This window comes from Coenobita brevimanus, chromosome 76, assembly GCF_032717465.1.
Source record: "Coenobita brevimanus isolate Jiangsu-jjx chromosome 76, ASM3271746v2, whole genome shotgun sequence".
Lineage (NCBI taxonomy): Eukaryota > Metazoa > Arthropoda > Malacostraca > Decapoda > Coenobitidae > Coenobita > Coenobita brevimanus.
This window is the reverse complement of record NC_137029.1, coordinates 29,797,493-29,822,914: the sequence shown is the minus strand read 5'-3', so window position 1 is coordinate 29,822,914 and position 25,422 is coordinate 29,797,493. Positions and strand designations below refer to the sequence as shown.

The 25,422-nt window shown below is 38.2% G+C and overlaps 1 protein-coding gene across 4 annotated transcripts; it reads left to right on the top strand.

The window, feature by feature from the left end:
* The first annotated feature begins 314 nt into the window (after window positions 1-314).
* Window positions 315-25,351, top strand: U2af50 (U2 small nuclear riboprotein auxiliary factor 50). Of its 4 annotated transcripts, none has more exons than XM_080279054.1 (9): window positions 315-470; window positions 2,305-2,443; window positions 3,283-3,431; window positions 4,767-5,044; window positions 11,197-11,371; window positions 11,714-11,802; window positions 17,128-17,250; window positions 22,721-22,900; window positions 23,558-25,351. In XM_080279054.1, exons 1-9 carry the CDS (start codon window positions 434-436, stop codon window positions 23,831-23,833), a joined length of 1,446 nt encoding a protein of 481 aa, XP_080135180.1. In that variant the 5' UTR covers window positions 315-433; the 3' UTR covers window positions 23,834-25,351. The 4 variants fall into 4 exon arrangements, with proteins under 4 accessions (XP_080135180.1, XP_080135178.1, XP_080135179.1 ...); XM_080279052.1 differs by having other exon boundaries at window positions 22,703-22,900; XM_080279053.1 differs by having other exon boundaries at window positions 11,197-11,374.
* Window positions 25,352-25,422: the final 71 nt, after the last annotated feature.

Sequence of the window (25,422 nt, the reverse complement as noted above, 5' to 3'; positions counted from 1 at the left end):
AAGTAACCAATCGTATCTCGCTGAGGTGCCGCCGCCCCGCCAATCATAGCCTCTGCTAGGTTGCAAATTTGGCGTCTCTGCGCTAGATTTTTCACTTCCATTTAGCACCTATCACTAATTTTTAACTACAATTAATATGGTAACAGTCTGGTAATTTCTACGAAATGTCAACGTTATTCCACTGACACTAGTCCTCCTTCTTGGCACTTTCTTGAGCTTTTTGTATAAAGCGTTATTCTAGCGTTTTCTGAGAGCAAGTTTAGCGATATTTGTGAATTTTGCTATGACAACCCTGGTACCTGAGCGTCCAAGCAGCCATCTTAGAAGTGTGGAACGCCGGGGCTTCGCATTTGTATTTTTTCGATTTATATTTCTTGCACTGGATACTTGTGCACGCTGATAATTCGACACTCCGTTTTAGTATCCCAGAATCATGGGGGAGGACAGGGAAAAGGACAAATCCGACAAGGGTGAGTACACTGGCCTGGCATCCAACCACGAGACCCCAAACTACATGAGTCTAGACATGGATGTGCATTTGTATTACATTTCATTGTCTTCGACTTCGAAGGAATATGGATGTTATGTGTAAGGGTTCTTTGAATCTCTGGTTTGCAGGCTTGATAGTAACTAATCAACGCGATCCTAACGTGTGGCCTTGCACCCCTTCACACCGATGACGTAATATTGACAATCTTGCTGTAGCCACATGATATTCAGCTTAAAAAGAAAATGCCATTGTGGGGTTGTTCGTGAAGGCTGTATGGAGCTTCTGTAGTTTTAAAAGGCCATCCAAAGCTGAATGAGGTTGATACTGAATTAAAAAGAAAAAGCACCTTGAAGTCAAAGATGTGAAGAAAGTGCAGATTACAGAAAGGATAGTAAACATACAGAAGCAGCGGAAATATCTTGACATATTAGCATGCTTTTCTCCCAGGTGGTGTTGCTGACAGAGTTCAGCAATATTCAGCTGGGATAAATGCCAGTGACCCCACCTTAAGATATATTTTCGGCAGATGAGCAGCGCTTATCCAAATGATAAGCCTAACAGTTGCAGCAAAAAAATAAATAAATAAAATCCCAAACTCATAATGCTTAATAATAAATATTTACCTGTTTTTCATTATTCATGTCACTTTTCCCCCTGAGGCATTTTCTCTGCAAACTCATTAGTAGATAGTTATGCCCTTCATTGCTTCTTCAGTATTATTTGTGGACTCAGGAATATGAAATAAACGTAGGAATTGTTTATGAGTTGAATTCACTAATCTTCTATAGCATTTCTTTTGTAAATTTTTATATGGCATCCCTGTCTGGAAATCTTAACTCTTTATTTATTTATTTGCTTTTGTTATGGAAATTGTAGCATTATAACTAACTGCTAGGGTTAGGGACTACACATTTTAAGACCTACGAGGATCATTTAATATCAGGGTTAGGATTGAAGATTGCCGATGTTATGTTTAAGAATATCCAAGTTAGGACTGAAGAATGCTTAGGTTAGGGCTGAAGAACTCTCAGGTTAGGGCTGAAGAATGCACCAATTAGGGCTGAAGAATGCCCCAGTTAGGGCTGAAGAATGCTACAGTTAAGGCTGAAGAAAACTCAAGTTAGGGCTGAAGAATACTTGCGCTTGGACCGAAGAATGCTTCAGTTTGGGTTGAAGAATACTCGGGTTAGGGCTGAAGAATGCCAGGGTTAGGGGTCGAAGAATGCTGAGGTTAGGGCAGAAGAATGCTTAGGGGAAGACTGAATAATGCCTGGTTTAGGGCTGAAGAATGCTCAAGTTAGGGCAGAAGAATGCTCAGGTTAGAGCAGAAGAATGTTCAGGTTAGGGCAGAAGAATACTCCGGTTAGGGCTGAAGAATGCTCAGGGTAGGGCTGAAGAATGCTCAGGTTAGGGCTGAAGAATGCTCAGGGTAGGGCAGAAGAATGCTCAGGGTAGGGCTGAAGGATGCCTAGGTTTGGGATGAAGGATGCCTAGGTTAGGGTCGAAGGATGCTCAGGGTAGGACAGGAGAATGCTTAGGTTAGGGCCAAAGAATGCCTGGGTAAGGGCTGAAGAGTGCTCAAGTTAAAGATTGTTGCATGTTAGGGCCAAAGAATTTGTGGGTTGGGACTGAAGTAGGCAAGGTTAGAAAGCAGCATTAGCTATGTTTTACTCCTCATGTTCTCGAACTACAAAACTTATCTTACCGATCTTGGCTATTAAGAGTGTTGGGTAAAAAATTCCTTGTCAGTAATTGACAACAGACAGTTAGATATTGATTGATGCTCATTGTTTGTATCCAATTATCCCTTTCAGATCGTGAAGAAAAAGAGAAGAAGGAACGTGACAAAGATAAGGACCGTGATAAAGATAAGGACCGAGACAAGGACAAGGATAAAGACCGTGATCGCAAGAAGCGCAGTCGGTCACGATCAAGGGACCGTCGTAAGCACAAGTTAGTCATTTACTTTTTTTTTTTTTTCCCAATGCATGCCATATTAACCTGTTAATGTAGGTTTGGTTTTTAGTGTATGCTTCATTATTATTATTATTATTATATTAATTTTTTTTTTAGCCTCATCCAGTTATGAATTTACTTATGGAATGAGCTTTGAGGACTTCACAGGTTAATGAATGTAGAGCAGACTTTTGGCTAGCAGTGCAGGTGTGAAAATAGAGACATTTATTAACATACTAATTTCTTTTCCCATTAGTGTGTATGTGTTGTATAATATTTGTTGTGCAGTGTGCATTTTTTTTTTTTCAGATAATTTACACTACATGATTTTATTTAGTGTTAAATAATTTCATTGCTTTATTTTGTGTAGTCGTGCCGTAGATGAACTTCAGTAGTTTTTTATATTCTTAGTCATTGCAGATTATATGTACAATAATTAGATGGTTCAGCCATACTGTATAGAGTGGATGTAGGTAGGGTAATGAAAGAGGTGTAGGCTTTATATATATGCAAAATATTGAAGGTAGGAGGAAGTATGGAGAAATCTGTGTGCTGGAGTGTGAGACCCTTGTAAATCTGGTCACTTTTGATAGTGACAGATTACTGGTAACTCTGTTTGCAGTTATATGTTCAGTAAAGCACCTCTTGAAAGAAAAGAAAAAGAAAACTTGGGCTTCAAAGGTGTAGTCAGGACTCTGTGGGCTTGAATGGAATGTGAATGAGTGTCTGGCCCATTTCACTAGATATGGTGTTTATTTATTTATTTTTATTTTTTTATTTTTTTTCACCCTGATGGATCAAACTTTTAAGTTGGTGATAGAAGATTTATCTCCCAGGACACGTTCACGTTCTCGAGGGAGGTCTCGTTCTCGGTCACGGTCACGAGAGCGAAGGAAGTCTCGCAGGAAGAAGCCCTCACTGTATTGGGATAAGCCGCCTCCAGGCTTTGAACACATCACACCTATCCAGTACAAGGCCATGCAGGGTGAGTAAAAAGAACAACAGTTAATCCCTTCAGAGTGTAGGGACCCAAGTCTAGCTGTTGTAGTCCTGCATTTAAAGGTACACATAAATGACCAGCCTACACCCATGGAAGTATTACTTAATTGGAAAACTCTGTCACTGTAATGGGATATTCTAAGCGTCAGACCACCATTACAACACATTACTCCCTGTAAAATAAAGCCTCATTATAAGTAATTTTTTTTTTTTTTTTTTTTTTTTTTTTTTTTTTTTTACCCACAGATTGCAGCAGATATCCCTGTATAAGTTCCATTGGTACTTTTCACACTGATACATTACACAACTTTCCCACCAGTTTATAGTACAACTTGTACAGAAAATTTTACGATATTTTAAAACACTCCTGTCTTGCACTTGTGGTTAATAGGGTCCTAATTTTGAAGGATAGGTTTTGCAGTTTTATTGTTCGTGACTTCTGTTCAGTATATACTTATAGGGTTTGTATCTCACCTTTGGTGGATGTAATCAGTGATCATTGATGATTTACAGGAAATGTGCTGGGTTCTGATACTCCCTGACTGCAGTTTGATTTAATCTTTAAACTTACCCATTCTTTTGTATATGTAAGGAAAAATGTTAGTTTTTTATGCTGCAGTCACTTAGTGCACAGTCACAGAGTTCAGGAGGGGAGTGTTTACGCAGATTCATCACCACCGACGGGCTCATCTTGTTGAAATTGAGGTTAGGTTTAAGGTAAAGAAATAAGATTTTTTTGATAGGATTGCTAAATAATAAACCATAGCTTTAGATGGCTCCCCTTTACCACCATGGCACATTATGAAAGGTGCAGAGTTGAGTTCTGATGTAAGATTGTTGTGATGGTAAGGCTCTATGTTGATTATAATTTTACACCTTCATTCTGAATAAATCTCTGGCCTAAAGGTCGGAGGTTTGAGTTCACCCAAGGGTCACTGGTAACGTCAGGAAGGGCATCTGGTCATAAAGTGCTGCATACTTCAAACCTAAGTCCTCTGACGAGGGGCAACACCCTTATCAAAAAAAGGGGGCATTGTGAAAAAAAAAAGAAAGAAAGAGAGAAAAAGAAATTACAACCATATTTTATTTTTGCCATCACCTACTCCTGTTTGCCATAGGAAAGGTTTTCGATATGGAGGGGTTGACTAGAGACTTCATTGGCCCATTAACCATCATATGTCTGTCTGAGTAGAATAAAATCAGAAGATAAAAAAGGCAGAATTAAAAATATGTCATGAGATTGAAGGGATTAAGGTGAGGGAATGTTATTATAGTGATTGTTTTTGCCATTATATCTCCATTAACATGTGTTTTATTGCAGCTGCTGGTCAGATCCCTTCCAATGTGACAGTACCATTGATTGCACCACCATCGGCGGGCCAGATGATGTCATCAGTGGTGCCAGCAGTGCCGGAAGTAGCAGCAGTGCCTCAGCCAGTACCTGTGGTGGGCTCCACCATTACCAGGCAGGCACGCCGCCTCTACGTTGGCAACATACCATTTGGAGTAACTGAGGAGGAGATGATGGAATTCTTCAACCAACAGATGCACCTAGCTGGCCTTGCTCAGGCAGCTGGTAACCCAGTGCTTGCTTGTCAGGTCAGATGCCCTTGTTACTCATTTTAGGTTACTACCAAACAGTCTTCTAACCCCCTTGGCCTGAGGATGTCTTTCACTTTGCTTTGGCTAATACCAGAAAATTAAATTTAGGTTGCAAGAGGTCTTCCAGGCTGAAGAGGATGGAAACTTCTTCAGCCACAGAATGCATCCTCCCCTCACCTTTTTAGTGTCTTTTATCTTGAAAATTTTACTTAACAAAGATGAGATCCCTCAGACTGAGGAGAGTAAGAACAGTTACCAGTAATTCTTAGCTTGTGTGTGTCTTGTAACCTTGGTTAATGCCAGACAGTTTTCTTGAGTTATAAGAGGTCTTGTGGACCGAAGGGGTTAGAAATATTTTCTGTAACTCCTTCAGCCTGATTTTTTAATACAGTATATATATAATTTGGTAGTTTATGCCAGATAATTTCAAGCCTGATAAAGAGTCCTTGGACTGAAGGGTTGATTTCCCTCAACTCAGCCCAGCAATGCCTTCATTTTGTTATTGGAAAACATCAACACACATTAATTCAGCTGCAAAGAAACACCTTTGGCTGAAGGGGTGTTTTCCCCAGCTGAATAACATAATTTGGCAGTAGCCAGAGAAAAGTCTTGAAGTAACATACTTGTCCTTGAAGGATAACATTAGTTGAGATAGATTTGAACTCTAACCATTTCAGTTTGAAGATGTTTGTATGTTCTTCAGGCTAACGCCAAAAGATTTCAGTCAATTTAAGAGAGACATCTTTTAATGAAGGACTTGGAAACCCCCCCATTCCGTTGGTGTAGGGACATATTGTTTTATTTAGGCTAACTCCAGACAGTTATATTCAGCTTAGGAGCAGTCAAGATATTAATTATTTGTTGCATCCCACTGCTGAATAAATTGTCTTGATAGTAGCTGAAAGAAAATTCATAAATGGCTTGGCTGTCCATTAGGGGTCAAACACCACTTTCTACTTTTCCTTCAAGAATAACATGGGAAGGGGCTAAAACTTGCATTACTCTTGCTCGGACTGTTTGTTCACCTTAACTTGGCTGACAGTTTCGTCTTTTGTGGCAGATTTCCTGTTATGTGGCAAACTAAGATGACGTTAAAACTATGTAACCTTTTTGGTACCACTTCTTCATGACTAACATCATGGTCTAGTGTTAGATGTCTTGTCTTTGTGTAGAATTCAAGATGGAGAGATGGCAGTTTTAAGTCAAGTTAAAGTGAACATAATATGGTAACTTTTTTTTTTCCCCCCAATGACGTCATGGTTGTAGGAATAACTACAGTAATCGTGTACAGTATATGCAAGCATGTTTTTTCTGCTGTTTAAGTTATGTCACTGTATATGCTGCATGTATGTATGTGTGTATATAGGTAGTTGCTAGTCATGTGATATGAGTGATAATAAGGTGCTGTGTTTAGTTAGTGACATTCCTGCAGATGTTGGATAATTGTTTAATCATTTTTGTGACATAAGACTGATCTGCCCAGTGATATGGCAGAGTGACAAAATTGTTTCTGTAGTACATAGTGGATTATTTGCCTACAGTCCATTTCTGTATAGCACAAGTTATCACTTGATGTCACATCATAATGGTACTCCCAATAATCAATTTTTTCTTTGGAAGGGTTGTAGGCGGTAGGTTGTTGGCCACCATCGTCCCTGGGAGGTTTGACCATAAGAGTGATATGTGGCTGCAAGTTTGGGAACTAGCCACACAATCATTCACCCTTAGGCAGGGTGCTCAGTCACAGGCACACAGTTAAAGTCCATGCTGAGACACTGACTATTAGAAGTACAGCAGTAATACACGTCTCAGATGTCTTTTCTCCTGCCTTACAGCGGGTTGGTGCCAGTTTTGGGTTAACGGCCGTAAAACCTGTCTAACTGCTGCCTGATGGTGGCTGGGTGTCGCTGGTGGCAAGGCCTCCTAGGGGTCTCCAGCTGCGACATGCTGCTTGGTGGGGCTGGCGCGTGGCCTGGGCCAGAGGGTACAGGGCAGGCGGATTTCACCGTTTGATGCAGATGCTTCTGCCCATTAGTGAGGGGCCTGAACCCCGGAGTAGCGACCTGGGGAAGCTGCCACATCAATGGGTGTTTCATACCGTGCCAGTTGTAGTGCCGAGTCGTGCTTGGATTGGTGTCCTGCAGCTGGCACGGTGGGCTGCCCCAAGGCCACTGGCCCAGCCTGCCACAGGGGTGGAAGCGTGCCAGCCCTGGCTTGCGGTGCTGAATGGTTGGGGTTGGGTGGCAGAGCCCTCTGTAAATCAGAATCTTGCTTAATCATTGCAATTAACTGTAATAAATACAGCAAACCCAGTGGACCTAGAGGGGAGCTACTTTCAAAATTAATTTATCCAGTTTGAATGGGAACACCATGAGAAATAGGGGTAGAGGTGGTGGATGAGCATATGTACCCCCCATAAAAAAAAGTATCGGCACCCTGGGGTCAGATAAGGTGTGAAATTCTTCGTCTCTGGTTCAGTCGGTAGTGTTGGCATGCCTGTTTAATTCACAGTGTCCATTATAATGCAATACCTTATGAAAGTATTGGGTTAGTAATTATTAACTGGCAACGCTGTCAACCGCAGTACCAACATATCCGTGTTATTTCCCGAAAATCATAGTCTGTGTATCATAATGTCTTACACTGAAAGGGTGCCAATACTTTGTTTATCGAGGGTACATTATGTGACGTCTCCGTAGTGGGGTACTCGCTTAGATATATCAGAGGCAAGACTGATGTATGCACATTTATATGGTGAGGTGAAAAATTGGAGTGAGTGGCATGGAGATTCTAGACTGTAGGCTGATGAGTAAACAAGATGTGAGGAGAGGGAATGTAGTGTTCTAGAAGTATTCTAGTAACAATAGTTGTAGCCCGAGGTGAACCTGGTGGATTGCAAGCTCGGGTTGCCGTTCTCTGGCAGTCCACCATCCTCCTTTGGGAAGAAAGGAAATTGAGAGACATTAGTATAACAGCTGTCCAGCTATATCAGTTCCACTACATGAAGGCATCCCTTTCTGAAACCAAAATTTAAAGAGTTTGGTATCCTGTGAGCAAGTGAATGTGCCACAGATGCTCCACTTATGTTGGCCTAAAACTGTTAAGTGGAAATCATTTACTAGCAGATAGATTAGCATATGTCTCCCAAGGTGGACTGTGCATAGAAGTGGAGGATAGATTCTTGGGTAAATAATTTCTCTTGTTAAAAGTTGAGAGAGAGTGGTGTTGATTCACACTTTGATACTGTCCTCTTAAGACATCTGATGGTCTGGTGAGTTAAGGCACTGCAACCAAGCATGTTGCTCGGGCTAGCAGCTGGTTAGGAAAATGGACAGAGGTTTGTTGATAGGGTGACTTGGACTGAGTAAGAGTTAGTATTAGCTTGTTCTTGTTTGGTATACAGTGTGTGGATGGTACACAAACTTGTAACAGTGTGAAAGGTAGAGTGCATGATGCTTAAGAAGTGTAATGCTCCTCTGGCAGTGTGTGAGCAGGTAATGATAATGTTTGTAGCTTTGAGAATAAAATTAGAATGGTGATATGGAGGTGGTATATAATGCTGATTATGTGTAGAGTTGATAAAATACATGAGTACTGGATGTGTACCTGAGCTGAAATTCACAGGTAGGTTGTGGTGGTTTAGACGTGTGATGAGGACGTGTGTAAATAATTGGATGAAGTGTTGCCTAAGCTTTGCATAATTTACTTGTGTAGGGACAAGCAACTGATCATGTTTTCCTTGAATACCTTGACTGAGTAGCCCATGCCCAACACACCTGATGGGTCAGGTAAAGATTGGGTAATGAATAGATGGATGGATGAGTCTTATAAGTACATGTACAGTAGTTGAATTTCGGCAGCAATATGACACCGAGATAAACATGAGATTGAGTTAGAAATTAAAGTTGATTACTTGATCAGCCAACAGCATCCCTCCATCTTGATGTGGTTAACTTTGGTGTATTGCTTCTTTTTTATTCATCTTTATAGTTAAGTAGATTTTTTTCAAGTACATGGACAGTCAGAGACAAAAGTTCACAAACTATTTTAGAGTACTTCACATATATGGTAAAATCTGTCACTTCCACCCAGATGCATCATATCAGAGAAAATCTTATATGGGCAGAGAAGCATACAAAACCTCTCTCAGCTTTGGACTGTTAATTAGCAGAGGAAAGGAAGAAGTAGAGGAAATGAAATGAGAAACAAACTTTTGCCCCTGACTATAACATAACACTTACAAAAATTGCATGGATAGGTTGCTAACAGGTGGGCATTTGAGGGATTGAGTTATTTATTGGTTGATCTGGCTTATGGTTATTTGATGTAAAACTCTTGTTATGAACAGAAATCAGGTGTGACATCACTGATTATAGGCATATTGTAATATAGTAATTATCTGATTAAAAGTGGGATCATACAAACTCGCCTATACTGCTCTTTGGAGCAGTCACCAGGATGACTCCTCAAGCTTTTAGCATTGCATCCTACACCAGGGGAGTGTGCCAGAGGCCAGATTTGTGAATGAAGTTATCGGTGATATTGCACTAATTTACGAAATGATTGGCCAGTCACATGGAGCATAGTTGAATTGGTGAAGAGATATTATCTAGTTGCATGATCATTATAATTATAGTGGTGTTTACCTGTTTATAAAAGGATAAATCAGAGTTCATCGGCATCTTCAGCTACAATAAAACCTCAGACTATGATTTAAGCACTAATTTTTGTTGTTCTTATGACAGTCAAATGAATCAGATGAATTTACTTATTTGCAGTAAGCATTATTGACTGAATGGAATTCACTGTTACCTAGCAGTAATCTTTACATATAGCAAAAAGCTAAAGCATATAACATAACCAAAATGACAAGTAATCTTTACATATAGCTAAAAGCTAAAGCATATAACATGACCTAAATGACAATTAGAGAGGTATGCATAACTACCAGTTGCCTTCTAAAACATAATAGAATGCAGCTCAAGCTCTCGAAACATGCAGTAACTTGAGTGTATGAAATCTCTGTTCATTGGTTTGGTGAATGAAGTCTTGCCAAGTTGGCTGTCTTCTAAATGCTACAAGAAATCACAATGATAGAGATGTACTGAAGATATGTTAGAACCAGTTAATTTTTTGTATGGTGTTTTAAAATTAATATGCCTGGACAACAAAACATTTCCAAATAGGTCCAAGTCCAGAAACTTGTGATATATGATGGTGCTTTTACATGCCCTTGTTCATGGTACCCAAAGGATGTTAACGAATCATCACATAAATCTTGCTCCTCGTATATTCAGCTGGTGTGAGGATTCTACTGCTCATTCTACTGCTATTGCTTATTCTATCCTAAGAGTAGTGATGAAGAGTTTGTAAGATCACAGTGAATTTCAAGTGAACCTTTGTAGAGTGAGGTTTTAAATTTAGTACTTAGCATCTCTAGGCACTTTCAGTAAACTTGGAATGGATCTCAAGTAATCAAGGGGATCTCAAAGGCTGCATCTATCTCCTTCATTTCAAAAAGGCTCGTGTTTAACAAAATAGTGATAAGTTAATAAGAGTAAAGTGGTCAGTCATGAGAGTGAACAGCGAAGGGATGAACCTCTATTGCCTCAGACATAATGTACCTTGAATTTTATTTTTGCTACCTAAGAAAAGAACGTTTGTAGGAAGATAATGAAGACTACTGTAAAAATTCTTTATTCTGGACTTTTAAAAAAGGCATGTCAGTTGCATGTCTTAGGTCAGTCCTTTGACACACTGACAATCATGCCTGAATCCTCTGTCCCCAGTTAACTCCATTTCTCCATGTATCTGGACCATCTGAGTTGTTCTGTTTGTGCCATATCACTAATACGCTGAATTATATAGCAAAATACTGTATTCCCTTTTTCCTTCACCATTCAGTATGCTCCTCAAGGAGATATTACTTATCCATATCCTCACTTCAGTTTAATGCAACTTGTTAACCTTATTATTAACTGGCCACATTCTACCACCTTACAACAACACATCTCAATCAGGCAGCATGCACTATCCCTTGAGTGTAAAGTGAGAGCCATCGCATTATTAGGGGAGGTAGCATTTTTCTTAGCTTATTCCATACCTTTACAGTTCTTTATTTGACTAATGTCCATCCATTTGTATTGCAGGTCAATTTAGACAAGAACTTTGCCTTCCTGGAGTTCCGATCTATCGATGAAACAACACAAGCTATAGCATTTGATGGCATAAATTTCAAAGGCCAGAGTTTAAAAATTCGGCGACCTCACGATTACCAGCCCATGCCAGGGATGTCGGAGCACCCCACGCTGACTGCTATGCCAGGTAGTGTGTATTTACCCATTCAGTTCTCTTATCGTACTAGCTGTATCTGGTTTATTGTATTCTTTAATACTCCTCAGGCTTCATGTATATTCAGTCAGTAAGTCTTGTCAGTGAATTCAATTAAAAAACAGGCTTTCATGCTGACTGAAGTAGGTCATTAAATTGTTCTGTTATGGAATATTGTGACTACAATATGTGTTGATGTACAAAAAGTGTAAATAGCAGTTTTGTTCAGTAGATGTGTTGTAAATCATGCTACACCTGGATACTGAAAAATATGCATACAGGAACTTGCATACCGTAATTAATTTGTATTAATGAGGACATATTCTATATTTTCAGTTATTGCTGGAGTAGTTTCGACTGTGGTCCCAGACTCGCCTCATAAAATATTTATTGGAGGTCTGCCCAACTACTTGAATGAGGATCAGGTATATTGGCTTCTTTGCATTACAGAGTTTTGCTTTAGAATTTGCAAAACAGCCACATTTGATTGTCCTTTGCAGCTCCACCCAGTTAAGAAGTCGCATTTCATTGAACTTCAGTCAGTGCGACAGTGTTTGTGTACATAAGCAGTTTAAAGTCTTGCAAGAATGTTCATTGTGCAGAAGGCATCATAAATGTGGTTGTTTTGACACAAGTGAAAGTTTTTGGCTGCAGAGGGATGTTCATTAATTGACATTTAGTTTGATTCATTATCTATTTTTAGAGAACATTCATAAACTGAGAAAATATCTTTGGGTAATAATCAAGATTTTATTAATGTTTAGCCTATATATTTGGTTAATAGAGTAGAGTTGTTCCCCTTGATAAGTATGTGCTCTTCAGGTAAGTGATGTGTATGATTTGTTTTCATAAAGCTTCTCTGAGTAAGATCAGTTTGAAAGCATAGTACATACCGTATGACGAACTGAAATAAAGACAAGTTTTGTACCATTTATAATTTTAGGTATCGAATATTTTTTCAATTCAAAGATTCTTTCAGTGCAAGACTTATATTTGCTAAAGTTTTATTAGTTAACTGTAATTCTTGATACTGTATATTCTTGGAAGTTTGCGAATTGTGTGTACTTCTTTCTCAGAGCTACCTCGTCGTTGTTCGTGGTACTCCAAGATATTTGAAGTTCTTTAACCCACAGACCTCGGAAGGCTTTCCAGTGGCGAGTAAAATCATCTGACATTAGCCAGAGTAAAGTAGATAAGTCAAGAGAAGTTTGTTAACCCTCAGACCTTGGGAGGCTTCCCAGTGGCGAGCAAAATTGTCTGACAATAGCCAGGATAAAACTATTTATTGTTCCCCAAGGTTTAAGGGTTAATTGGGAAAGTTCTAGCTGTTGAAGTTAGGAAGGGTATTTGGGTTTGAAGTTCACTAGGAACCACCTGCCTCTGTGTCACAACTCGTGCTTGAATGTTCCAGCTTGAAAGGGTATTGTGATGTACTTTTGATATACAGAATACCTTTATACCCAGTCATTTGAGGTAAGAGCAAGTAAGTGTAGGTTGCATGTGATGTTGCAACGGTTGTAACTTGCAATAAAAGAACAACTTAGTGTGATGAAGTCAAGAGGTAGTACAGTATGTACAGTGGATGGGAAAAGGAAGTGATTGAGGTAGATGCAAGGAAAAGAAATGTGAAGGAGGGAAGAAGAGTATAATGTGATATGAGGTGTATTAAGATGTCTGTAAAGAGGATTTGAAGTATATTGAAAACTGGAATAAAAAAAAAAAAATAAAATAAAAAAAAAAGTTTAGGAAATGAGAAATTGAGGAAATCTAGGGGATGAAAGATCAAATGGGTAATAGCTAAAAAGAAAAACAAAAAAATGTAGACGGGAATGAGAGCACAGCAGTGATAAACTTGACCGGACACACACCCACATACACACATAGAGGGTTGTGACTGCAGATTGCAGGTGGGTCTAAGCTTTTTTTTTTTTTTTTTTTATTTTTTTTTTTTTTTTTATTTTTTTAAATAGGTTGTGGGTGTATGGTTAGTCTTAAATGTTGACCTAGATGATGAGATATTCATGTGGACTAAGGATGGATTAAAGTTGAGGATGTTCATAGCTAGGGCAGGACAGGTGGTTGAGAAAAAAACATTGGGAAGAGGTTATTAGAGGATGTGCATAGTTAGGGCAGGGCAGTAAAGAGAAAGAAATGGGGAAGAGTTTAGTGAACTGTGGTTGTTGGGAATGGTGGAAAGGTGTACTGTGGTTGCAAAATAAGGCCACATGGGAGGTATTGGTTCATTGTGGCTGTGGGTTAGAATGAGGATGCATAGTGTATGTAAGGCAGTGTGTGTAATGTGAGATTGGAATATGCACATGCAGTGGTGCATACTGTAGTTACTAGTAATCGGGAAGATTCATTCATTCATTCTTTCATCCAGTCCTGCATTGCAGATTACTTGGAAAATTCAAAGTTGATTTTAGTTAAGCACCCTTATATAGAGAAGATTGGAGTAGAGTTTGGATAGGGATACAGTGTTATGGATATTTTAACAAGGTGAAAGTTTTATGTTTGTATGGGTGAAAGGTAAGGATTGATGAACAGGATTGTTATAGAGGTAGGATAAGAGCTGGTGAAGAGTGAGAGTAGAGTTGAGGGTTATTGATTATGATATGAGGGTTGGTGGATGCATGATACATGTGACTAAGGTGGGAAGCATCTTGGTATGCTTTGCTGGGGTTGCTTTTCAAGGGTATTAATGTATGGTCAGATCTGCTTTCAAGACTGGTTTATCTGCAGGATGGTGTTTTTACGTATTTGCACCAGAACTTGAGAATAGAAGGCTACCATTATTGGCTTAGTTGCCATATGCAAATAATGGTCGATAGATTTTGAAATTGAATTGTTGTCCTTTTCAGAGTTCTCTTTCAGAGTTCTCTTTCAGAGCTCTTTTTCAGGGTTCTCTTTCAGGGATCTCTTTCAGAGTAACCCATGGGCCTAATTTGTGAATGGGGAACACCAACAGTAGTAGTATGACTCTTGATTACTGATTGCAACGTGTACAGTCACCCATTTTGAGTCAAAATGTACTCATCCTTTCTTTTTGCTTTCTTCCCCCGTTTGTTTCCCCTAGCGAAGGGTTCGTGGTTGAATGCCCTAAGCGGCCCATTTGTACTGCCCATGATAAAGCCTGCCTCACTATGCATATCATAATGAACCGTCCTGACCAAGGCAAGTCTCAGTCTTTTGGTCGTATGTTGGCGCACCAATTTTTTAGGGTCGCGGTTGCTGTGAGAGATAGGTAAGTGTTGCAAGACCAATGTTGTCTTGCACACAGGTCATTGTACCCACTAGCGTTCACTCAGGTTAGCGAGCTTGTAGTAAGGAAGCTAAGTTTATTACTGGAGGTTGCCGTGTCAAGGTAGGTTTCTTACTGTATGTACATTACTTAGTTTCTTGAATATTGAGAGCCAGATTTGCTATCTTCTCTGCTATAGGTTAAGCTCTTAAGTGGTAGGAATGTTACATTCTTTGATAGGAGGATGAAATATAATGTACTGGGGGAAATGTATGCTTTTCACTTTTTTCCCAACTTGTTGCATGTATTGACTTGCTGTTGTTCATTACAAATTGTTAGTTTTGCTATATTATCATAGAATATATATATATATATATTATCCAGTTATACTGAGTATGCACAGTATATCACTGTTTTGCATGTATACCTTTTTTTTTTTTTTTTTTCTGAAGCTTAAAAGTCTTGAATTATTTTTTGTGTACAATGTACTGTATTTATTTCCTAGATCATGCTCATCATCATCCCTTTACAATGTTGGTTATAGTTGTAATTTGCTTTATATCTGCAAATCTTGATTTGCACAAGAATTTTTAAATATCATCTAAAAATGTGTTGCATTAATAATCTGTTCAGTCTGATGATGTATATTGTTATATCATTCTTGCTGTTTCCAGATTGTTTTACTCATGTTAAGGGAGATTTCTTGTTATGAAGGGGTTGATGAGGGTTATATGTAACTCCTCCACTTCAGAAGTATCTCCAAAGCTTTGTAAAATCTTCGGAAGGAAACAAGATTAAAAAGAATAATAATAATAAGTGGACTGAAGAAGTTAATGGCGAGGCTTGAAATCAGTTTTACACGAACATAATAGATTATTGGTTATCTCGAAAACAGAAGCTAACTGGTTTTTCTTGTTGATTTGGAAAACACAGAGCTATAAAGTTCATAGTTATTTGATTGTGTCTTCAGGTACACTAAGAGGAACATTAAAAAAAGGGGGGGGGGGGGGGAGAAGAAGAAGAACTTGCAAGGTTATAATTTCATACTGTCATTCACACTCATGACACAGTGGCACCTCATAATACTGTACCTGACAACAACATGATAACCCTTTCTGACTGGCTATTGCAGGGACTCTTTAACATATTTTCTCCTCCTTCTCCTTCCTCCTCCTCCTCCTCCTCCTCCTCCTCCTTCTTCTTCTTCTTCTTCTTCTTTGGCTTTGCATCATATAAATTGCATGTCTCTTTTCAGTAAATCAAATACCTTTACTTTTCTGACATTGTTCAGCACATCACATGAAAAAACTTTTGTTTCAGCTCTTATGTAACCTTTAACATTAGTTTCCTGTAATGTATTTCTCTGCTTCACTTCTAGCACATAATACCTTGATTGTGGTATCCAAGCGAAGTTTCATGCTCTCCTTAACAACATTTAGGTTTCAGATTTCCGAATAACTGTAAATTCAGTTGATGAACAGCAGTGATTGTCAGTAGTGTCAAGCCTTCTCAGTGAAAGAATTTAAATATATTTTTTATAATTATTGATATCAACTTTATGCAGTTAATTTTAAAAGTGTGAATAGATACATTCAACATTGCTGCTGATGCCTTACAGTTTTATAGAACTGCCTTTTGCTTTGATCCATAAATGTTATTTTAAAACATTTCCAGTAGTACTTCAGCCAGTACATTGATGACTGCTCAGAAGTTTGGTTCGGCTTAAAATGATTACACACAGAGGTTCCTGGAAGCAGTTAATGCATCAGTTGCTAAGTTCTCCACTTGTGTATGATTAGACTATATGTTGCTTTTGTAAGTTTTAGATCTAATAATTGTTTTTAATGCCCATTACCTCTTAACATTTATTTTGACATAATGTGACTTTACTAAGCAGAGCACAACAATAATCAAAGACAGCTACTGTTGAGAGGGGCTCATAGTACAGCTCAGACAGTTAAACAGGTACAGTACCCCTCTTTGAATTGGAGCATTGTTATTGATTTGCAGCAAGAAGGGCTTCACGTTACAATTATATATCTACAGTGGCAGTTTTAAAGAATTCTGGGTTGATGTGTGTTCGGTTTTTACTCTGGGACTCCAAGAAGCTTCAGAGGCAGTCATTTTATTTGATTTATATTTTTTTTTATAGTGACAGGGAAACACAGATGAATATTGTAAGTTGATCTTGTGGACTTAATAAGTTACCTGCATGTTTTTATTTATTTTAATTTATTATTTAATTCTGAGTTAACCATCAGAAACTGAGAAGTTCAATAGTGCAGTGAGTGTATGACTAAAATTTCGAAGTACTGGTTGTCAGCAAGTTGTTTAAGTCTTTAACTGTTTTTGTTTTAGTGTTATAAACTCAGGATATGGTGGAATGGGCTTGCTTTGTTGTTCAGTAACATCTGAATATTATGTATATACTGTACTTCAAAAAAATTCTTAGTAGCCTTTCACTTGTCTTGGAAGACAATTACGTTCACACTTGGTTGAATCATTTCAGGTGAAGGAGTTACTCATGTCATTTGGGCAACTTCGAGCATTCAACCTGGTGAAAGACTCTGCTACAGGACTTTCCAAGGGCTATGCTTTCTGCGAGTATGTTGACGTCAGTCTCACTGATCAGGTGAATGAATTTGGTTTTTGTGTTGTTTGACTTACAGAGATACGTGATTTAAAGTTCCAAGTCAGGAACATATCCATCTTCTTAGTTTGTATTTTAGCCCTTTCATTCTGTTGCTGTATATTATGTTGCCGTCACCATATTATTTTATTCGGCTTAGGACAGACGTCAAGTAGTGTGTTGTTACTATGGGCTGTATTTACAAATAGTCCCTCCTTGGCCAAGTACAATGTCTTGAATGGTGAATTAAATCAGCATGTGACAGGGTTGGCATTGCGTAAATCAAATTGATTTAATCGTGATTAAATCATTGTTTTTTTTTTTTTTTTTTTTTTTTTTTTTTAATAAAAAAAATTATTATTATTTTTTAAATCTAAAAGTTAACAAAAATAAAATCTGAAGGTTTATAAAAGTTATGTATAACTTTGTGTTGATATTCATTTATTCAGATACTTAAGCATTAAGTTAGCAGATTTTGGAGAATGGTGCCATTAAAAATTGCTGCATTGTATGACAGGAAAATTATTTTTACATTTGTATAACTAAGTATTGAAATTATTTGTATTCTGTAATAATGAGCCATGAATAAAAATCCAAAGCCATAAAACTAGATAGGCTATGCTTGGTCACTTAAGGCCATGTCATAATAATATCAGCTTAAGATTTTTCCGTGTGGTAATATAATCAGCTTTGGAATATGCTGTCTTGGTTACCACTGCTACTCAGCCTTAACCAGTAGTGTACAGACAGGACTTGAACAGGTATGTATCTGGATTCTGGAAAGTGGCTTTCAGCCAAAACCATCAGTGGATAGACACGACTTGACGTTAAGAGTATTCAGTATACTGCTTTTGAAATATTAGCCATATAATAAACAGAAAAATCAAATAAATAAATAAAAAAAATATATAGATATACATATACAGTGTGTGTATATATATATATATATATATATAGAAAGACATATAAATATATATATATATATATATATTACAGAGAGTGATTATATATATATATATATATTTATATATTACAGAGAGTGATTATATATTACAGAGAGTGATTATATATATATATATATATATATATATATATATATATATATATATATATTTTACCACCAACCCTGGTATGTGACAAATTTCATTGAACATGCTGTTGATTTAGTTCTCCCTGTCATCATTTGCTTTCTGGACCCTACCTAGCTCCATCTTTGGTGGGAGAAAGAGGTTGGAATGATGATATGTATGATTAAAATAGTTTTGTCCTTATATATGTGTGTATGTATATACTATATATATATATACATATATATATACATATATATATATATATATATATATATATATATATATATATATATATATATATATATATATATACACACACACACACACACGCACATAAATAGATAGAGAGATATACACACACACAGTAAAACTTTGATATAACGGACTTCAATAGACCTGAATTCACTTTAATCAGAATGGAGGAGCTTCAGAACTAACTTCTTATATTGTATATAGGAAAAAGTCTGATAAACCCAGAAGCATTCCGGACTTTCTAACCACTTCAGCTATGTTCACCTCAATAAGGTAAATAAAAGACATGTTTGTCAGTGTACGGTACAGTATTATTATTGTATATTATACCATTTGATTATTGATTGTATATTACAGTACAGTACTGCATGGTAGTGAAAACAGTTTAAAAATCGTCTGTGAGATCGAGACTAATGTCTGATACTTCGGAAAAAGTACAGGTTAGCAGGGGGAAATCTGGATGTCGCTTTTTTCGGAATGGCTTGGGCCCCAGTTAGTTAGTTATAGTCAGGTTTTACTCTGTGTATGTGTATATACAGTATGTACAGTATATGTATTAACTCATTCAGTTCTTGAAATATTCATTTTACTGTGAAGACTAGTTCCTCAGTTTTTGTTTAATCCCTGTCTACCATTTAATAAAAAATTGCAGAATAATTAACCCCTGCCACACTGCAGACTTCATATGAGCACAATGAAGGTTTGCATGGGCCAAAAATCAAGCCTCATATGAAGTACAGTTTACTCATCCATTCATCCATCATCCATTCTTGTGCCGCCCTGTGAGGAGTGTAGGAGCCCGGGGATAGGTAAGTTGGTCCTGACATTTAAGATGAGAGTGACCAGCCTCACTCATCCCTGAGTGGCATTAAAGGAGCAATAAACCCCAACCACCCCTTGGATATAAACCTGCATTGGCTGAATCCGATTGGAGCACCTTAATTACCCACTAAACCACCAGGCACCATTATTTGGTTATATAATTACCACCCAGTGTAGTAAGTGGTTTTCTGGAATACAGGAAACCATTTGGCTTTTCACTCAGTGCAGAGTCACCAGTAGACAGAAGGAAGAGGAAAGAATGAAGGAAAGACAGAAGAGGGAGTGTAAGGTCACCAGTAGGCAGAAGGAAGAGGAAAGAAAGACAGGAGGAAGGAAGGAGGAGAGGAAAGGGCAGACACCCAAAACCACACTACATCGAGTGAGTGGATGGTAAGCGCCCCCACCTACCACCAAAATACAGTTTACATTGGTTCTAAAACAGTGATTCAGGGGAGGTAAACTACCTTACAATCAGCCTGGTAGGGGTTAAATCCCTCTTAACTAATATACCACTGTTGGTTTGACCTGACATGATTTTGTGAACGTTTATTGTATTGCATTACTTTTTGTCATTGTTGTGATTTCATCACACTGAATTTGGCAGGACTAATATATTCTCCATCCCATAGTATTTTAACTAGAGAAGAGAACCATCATGAGGAATTATATATGCCTTCCATTGTAGCAAAGTCCATCAGATACGCATGGAGACTCCCTGTTTCCCATGTCAGTAAGTTTGCCCTCAAAGTCAGTAAGATTGCCTTCGAAAGTCTTCCACATTTCCACCTTTTGAAAGTTTGTTGGACTTTGAAAATTGGTTGATTTCTTCATAATTAAACTTTCCAGATTTATCATCATCATCCAGACCCCCTTTCCCACCCTAGTGCAGTTGAGGAGTAGCAACATCCAGACAGCCCAAATTTGCCCAGTCCAATGGGCCACATGCCCATTCACTCACCATTCAAGCCCCCGGAATCCTGGCTCTATCTGACAAGCTAGAAACATTCACCATGTTCTGTAGCTTCACATAAACGCATCCGATAGAGTCAGTCCGGACGCTGTCACATTAAAAGGGGTGCCAAATCCCTGACCATGCACTTCTCACAATCTTCATCCTGCCAGCTCGATCTCTTGTCAGTCCCCTAACCTCACCGACTTCCAAACCTTTCTTCCTCACACACTCATCCACCAAATTCCTCCACCTTTTCCTTGGCCTACCTTGCCTCCTCCCTCCTTCAAATTCGCTCAGATATACCTTTTTCACCACTCTGTTTTTATCCATTATTTCCACCTGACTGGATTCTGGTGTCCACGGCCTCCCTCACTCCACGTTTCATGAATCACAGTATTTCGTTTCCTATCCACTCTCTGTACTCCACATACATTCCTTAGGAGTCCCATCTCCACTGCTTTCACCCTTGACTCTTCATTTTCATTCCACACCATAGTCTCACATCCATAAGTTAAAGTTGGCACTAACACACTTTCATGTAAGCCTCGTGCAGCTGCAGCACTCAAGCCTCTGTTTCTTATCAAGCCTTTCATTGCACCAGCAACTTTCCTTTCTTGTGTCACTCTACTTTCCACTTCTTTTGCACACTTTCCTCTCTTTTTTCTATCACTCTACCCAGGTATTTGAACTCTCTTACCAATTCCAGTTTCTCTCCATTCACTGTAACATCACACCGGGAGTCACATTCTCTCTCAATAACCATCACTTTACTCTTTTCTACATTTACTCTTAAGGCACGATGCTCAAAGACATCAACAAAACTCTGCACTAGTCTACCAAGATCTTGTCTGGTATTTGCAAGTAGCGCTGCATCATCAGCATACAACAAATTTGAGATATTCCATCCATCATCATTCGTTACCAACGCCATCGCCCTCTCCATTACTCATGTTTTTACTTCTCTCATCACCCCATCCATATATATATTTGTGTGATATCCCCATGGTTGTTTCAGATTTATCTGAAGTAAAATTATGCCAGTAAAGATGTTATTTTTTGCACCTCTGAAAAATCTTTAAGAGATGACAGTAGAAAAGGGCTCAGAATGAACAGTGAATTAACCAGCTTGGGCTGATTCTTTGTATGATAGTTTACATCCCTTGAGTCATCGCTTTATAACCTATGTAAATTACACCTTGAGATCTGCAGCTCAGCAGAGGTTAAAAGACAGGTGGAAGGTGGGGGCATTCGCCATCCATTCACTCGATGTAGTGCTGCTCTCAGGTGACTACCCTTTCCTCTCTTTGTCCTTCTTTCCTGCCTTCCTCTTCTGTCTTGTTTTCCTTCTTTGTGTTCTCTTCATTCTGTCTACGGATGACTCTACACTGAGTGATGAGTCAAATGGTGCAGGATTTTGTACACCAAGAAACAATTTACAGTACTGTGCTGGATGGTAACCACATAATCAAACTATGGCGCCTGATGGTTCAATGGGTAATTAAGGTGCTCGAGTCGGATTAAGCCTGTGTAGGTTTATATTCAAGGGGTGGTTGGGGTTTATTGCTCACATAATGCCACTGTGGGATGAGAGAGGTTGGTCACTCTCACCTTAAATGTCAGGACCAACTTGCTTAGCCACAGGCTCCTTCGCTTCTCTTGGGACAACTCAGGATTAGATGATGGATTGATGGATGGAAAGATATTCACAACAATGCTGAGTACAAATGGTGCAAACAGATGATGTGAATAACCTGGAGTGATACCAGTGACAGAAATGACACGGGGTATATTGTGTTCTAAGTGGCTTTGAGATTTCATAAGTCCTACCTTCATAATATATTCTGCACTTCACACCTTAGTATCCTCCTGTATGTTACTGATACAAACTGTTTTGCCTTTATAAGAGAATATTTAGGTCTAATAAGTGAAGTAAATCACTGAGGAATAGGTGCTATGAAGTCCTCTGTGCCATCTAAAATATAGCTTACAAATACTTAGTGCCATTAATTACCAAGTTCCATGATTTCCTTCACAGACATTATAATTTGTTGCCATATCCTATGGACATCAGATTAATTTTTGTTACATAAGCCTGTTCAGTGAAACATGTCATTTGGAAATTGTAAATCTTTCTCATGCAGACACATTAGCTTGCCAGCATAAATTTCTTTTGTTTAGACATGCTCATCACTTCTCATGTAGATTTTTACTGTCATACAGAGTTTAAAACCTAAGTTCATTAAATCATAATACATATACTGCTCATTTGTGTAATGTTACATTGAAAAAGTGTAATACATGAAATAAAATCAGTATTCCAATACAATGGATTATAGATACTTTTAATGAATAACTAAAGATTCCTGTGAGCGAGCAGGCCATCCATGGGCTGAATGGGATGCAACTCGGTGACAAGAAACTTGTGGTACAACGGGCCAGTGTTGGGGCCAAGAATGCCAATGCCATGGCACAGGCACCTGTACAGATCCAGGTACCTGGCCTGCAGCTCCAGAGTGGTTCTGGTCCAGCCACGGAGGTTCTATGTCTTATGAACATGGTAAGTCCTCTCTTTCTAAAACTCATTATATTTTAGATATTTACAGCTTACTTTCATTGTTGGTTAATGCTCGTATAGAAAGTGCTGTTTCTGTGTTCAGTACATTATTTTCTTAATGAAATTGATATACACTGCTAAGAAGTTGCTAGACAGGGGAGTTGAATGTTTGGCTATTTTATTTTACTGGTAACCAATTCAGACCAGTGCAGTGCATTAAAGGAATGTGAACACCTGGAATACTCGATTTTCTAACAGTACTCAGTTATTAGGTAGTAGCTGAGCAGCTATCATTGACCCAGAGAGGTATTGCCATGTGTGGCATGAAAACTGACTATTAAATTATTTGAATGAAGTACATAATGAGGAGCACATAGCAAAGGTTTGGCACCCCATTTTTGATGTGATAGTACTGTAGTCTAGTTGACTCAACCTGATGCATGATGTGAAATGCATCTATAAAGAAAGTAAAAAAAGTGAATCATCATGCTTGTGAGGTGGTGTCATTTCATTGGATTTGCTGTTGATTAGTTTTTCCCCTATTGTGTTTTGACTTTCTAGTCTTTCTGGACTATGCCTGACCTCATCCTTCAGTGGGAAAAAGAGGTTGGGATGATGGTATTAGAGTTCAGTTTGATTAATGTGTAATTTGTATTACAGGTCATGCCAGATGAACTAAAGGATGATGAAGAGTATGAAGATATCCTTGAGGACATTCGGGAGGAGTGCAATCGTTATGGCATTGTTCGTTCTGTGGAGATTCCTCGCCCTGTGGAGGGGGTAGAAGTACCAGGGGTTGGGAAGGTGTTTGTTGAATTCAACTCTGTCCTTGACTGTCAGAAGGCTCAGCAGAACCTCACTGGACGGAAGTTTGCCAATCGTGTTGTTGTCACATCCTACTTTGACCCTGACAGATACCACAGGCGCGACTTCTAATTTAACCTACTGAACCTGAGGATGCCTTTTTCATTTTATTATTGACACCACCTGACAGTTTTATTCATCTTAGGGTAGAGGGGTTAGATATAGCCTTAATAAATCCCTTCAACTTGAGACGCCTTTCCTAAGTTGAATTAAATCTGGTAAGCCGCAAGAATACAGCAAGAAAAAGCGGGGATGCCACCTGGATTAATGGGGTTAAAGATGTTGTCACTGGTTGTTTGAAAAAAGAAAGAAAGAAAGAAAAAAACTGGATCCAACTGACACTGAAGGGCTTTATTATTCAACTGTAAATGTTATCCTAGATCAGTCACTTCATAGATTACACTTAACCTGAAGTACAGGATTTCAAGACAGCTTAATTTTCAGTGTTAGAATCTCTGAATCCTTTGATATTACACATTCCCCTTATTGTGAATAGTCTTTATACATCCGTGCATGCTAGCCTACTTTTTTTTTTTTTTTTTTTTTTTTTTTTTTTTTGCCGACCGTAGCATAACTAAGACCAATATTTATACAGTATAGATTATTTTGTTGGTACAGTTATTAGTCTATTAAAATGATTGGTACTTGACATCTTAATAGTTTAACAGCCATACTTATTTCAACGTCGAAGATCATGGTAGTGAATATTTACATCAGTTTCTTGTGTAAACAGCTTCTCAAATGTGGTACCTGTATATGTTACCGTGTGTTTGATATATAGTACTGTAATTGAAACATACTGCAGTTTAATTTATTTTTTACCAAATTATATTCCAGTTGGTTTTAGAGATTTTGTAATGCCTCTTTCTTAGCAATTTATTCTGCACATTACACTTAAATGCCCTACTGTAAGTTATTGATACAGACATTGTATAAAATAACTTAATGAATAACATACAATGGAATATTAAAGTGTAATGATATGAGAATATTAGATGTAATATATATTGCAGAGGGAGAGGTGCTGCGAAGTCTCTTATGCCACTTAGAGTATGAATCGGTCTCCACACATTTAAGGTTTGGCAAATGAGGTGGCCTAAGCAAGCCACTAGTGGCGTTATTTATTTTGAAGGGGAAATGTGGGGAAAAAATAGTGAAGCTCAACTATATACTGTCACAGCCTATAAACTGCGACAGACTAGAAACCTGAAGTGCACCCCATGCAAAAAATAAAATAAAATAAAATAAAACAGATTTTTAAGTTTCACATAATTGTTTTCTTGTCCCGCCAGTTGATGGAGACATGATTATGTTTATATCAATTTTCAGGATATACACTATGCCCTAGTTTTGTCACTAGTGTTTTGAAGTTTGTTATTTTCAGACTGATGACAAAGGCATATAGAATTATTTTTTCCAAAGGCAAGTTTTAGGTAAGGAGAGCATATTGCAGTATGGGTGTGCAGATTTTCAGGCCAATATTCACTAGTTAGCTGTGAAGAGCTTGAATATTGTGGTATTTTGAAGGTGTAACTGAGGCAAAAGATGCAGCTACCAGGGTATCATAAACTTTATGAGTACCACATGAAAAAGATGCATAAATATTGTGAAATGCAAATTCAGTCCATTATTTACCTTGGTGTAGCTGTGGTTAATTTTTG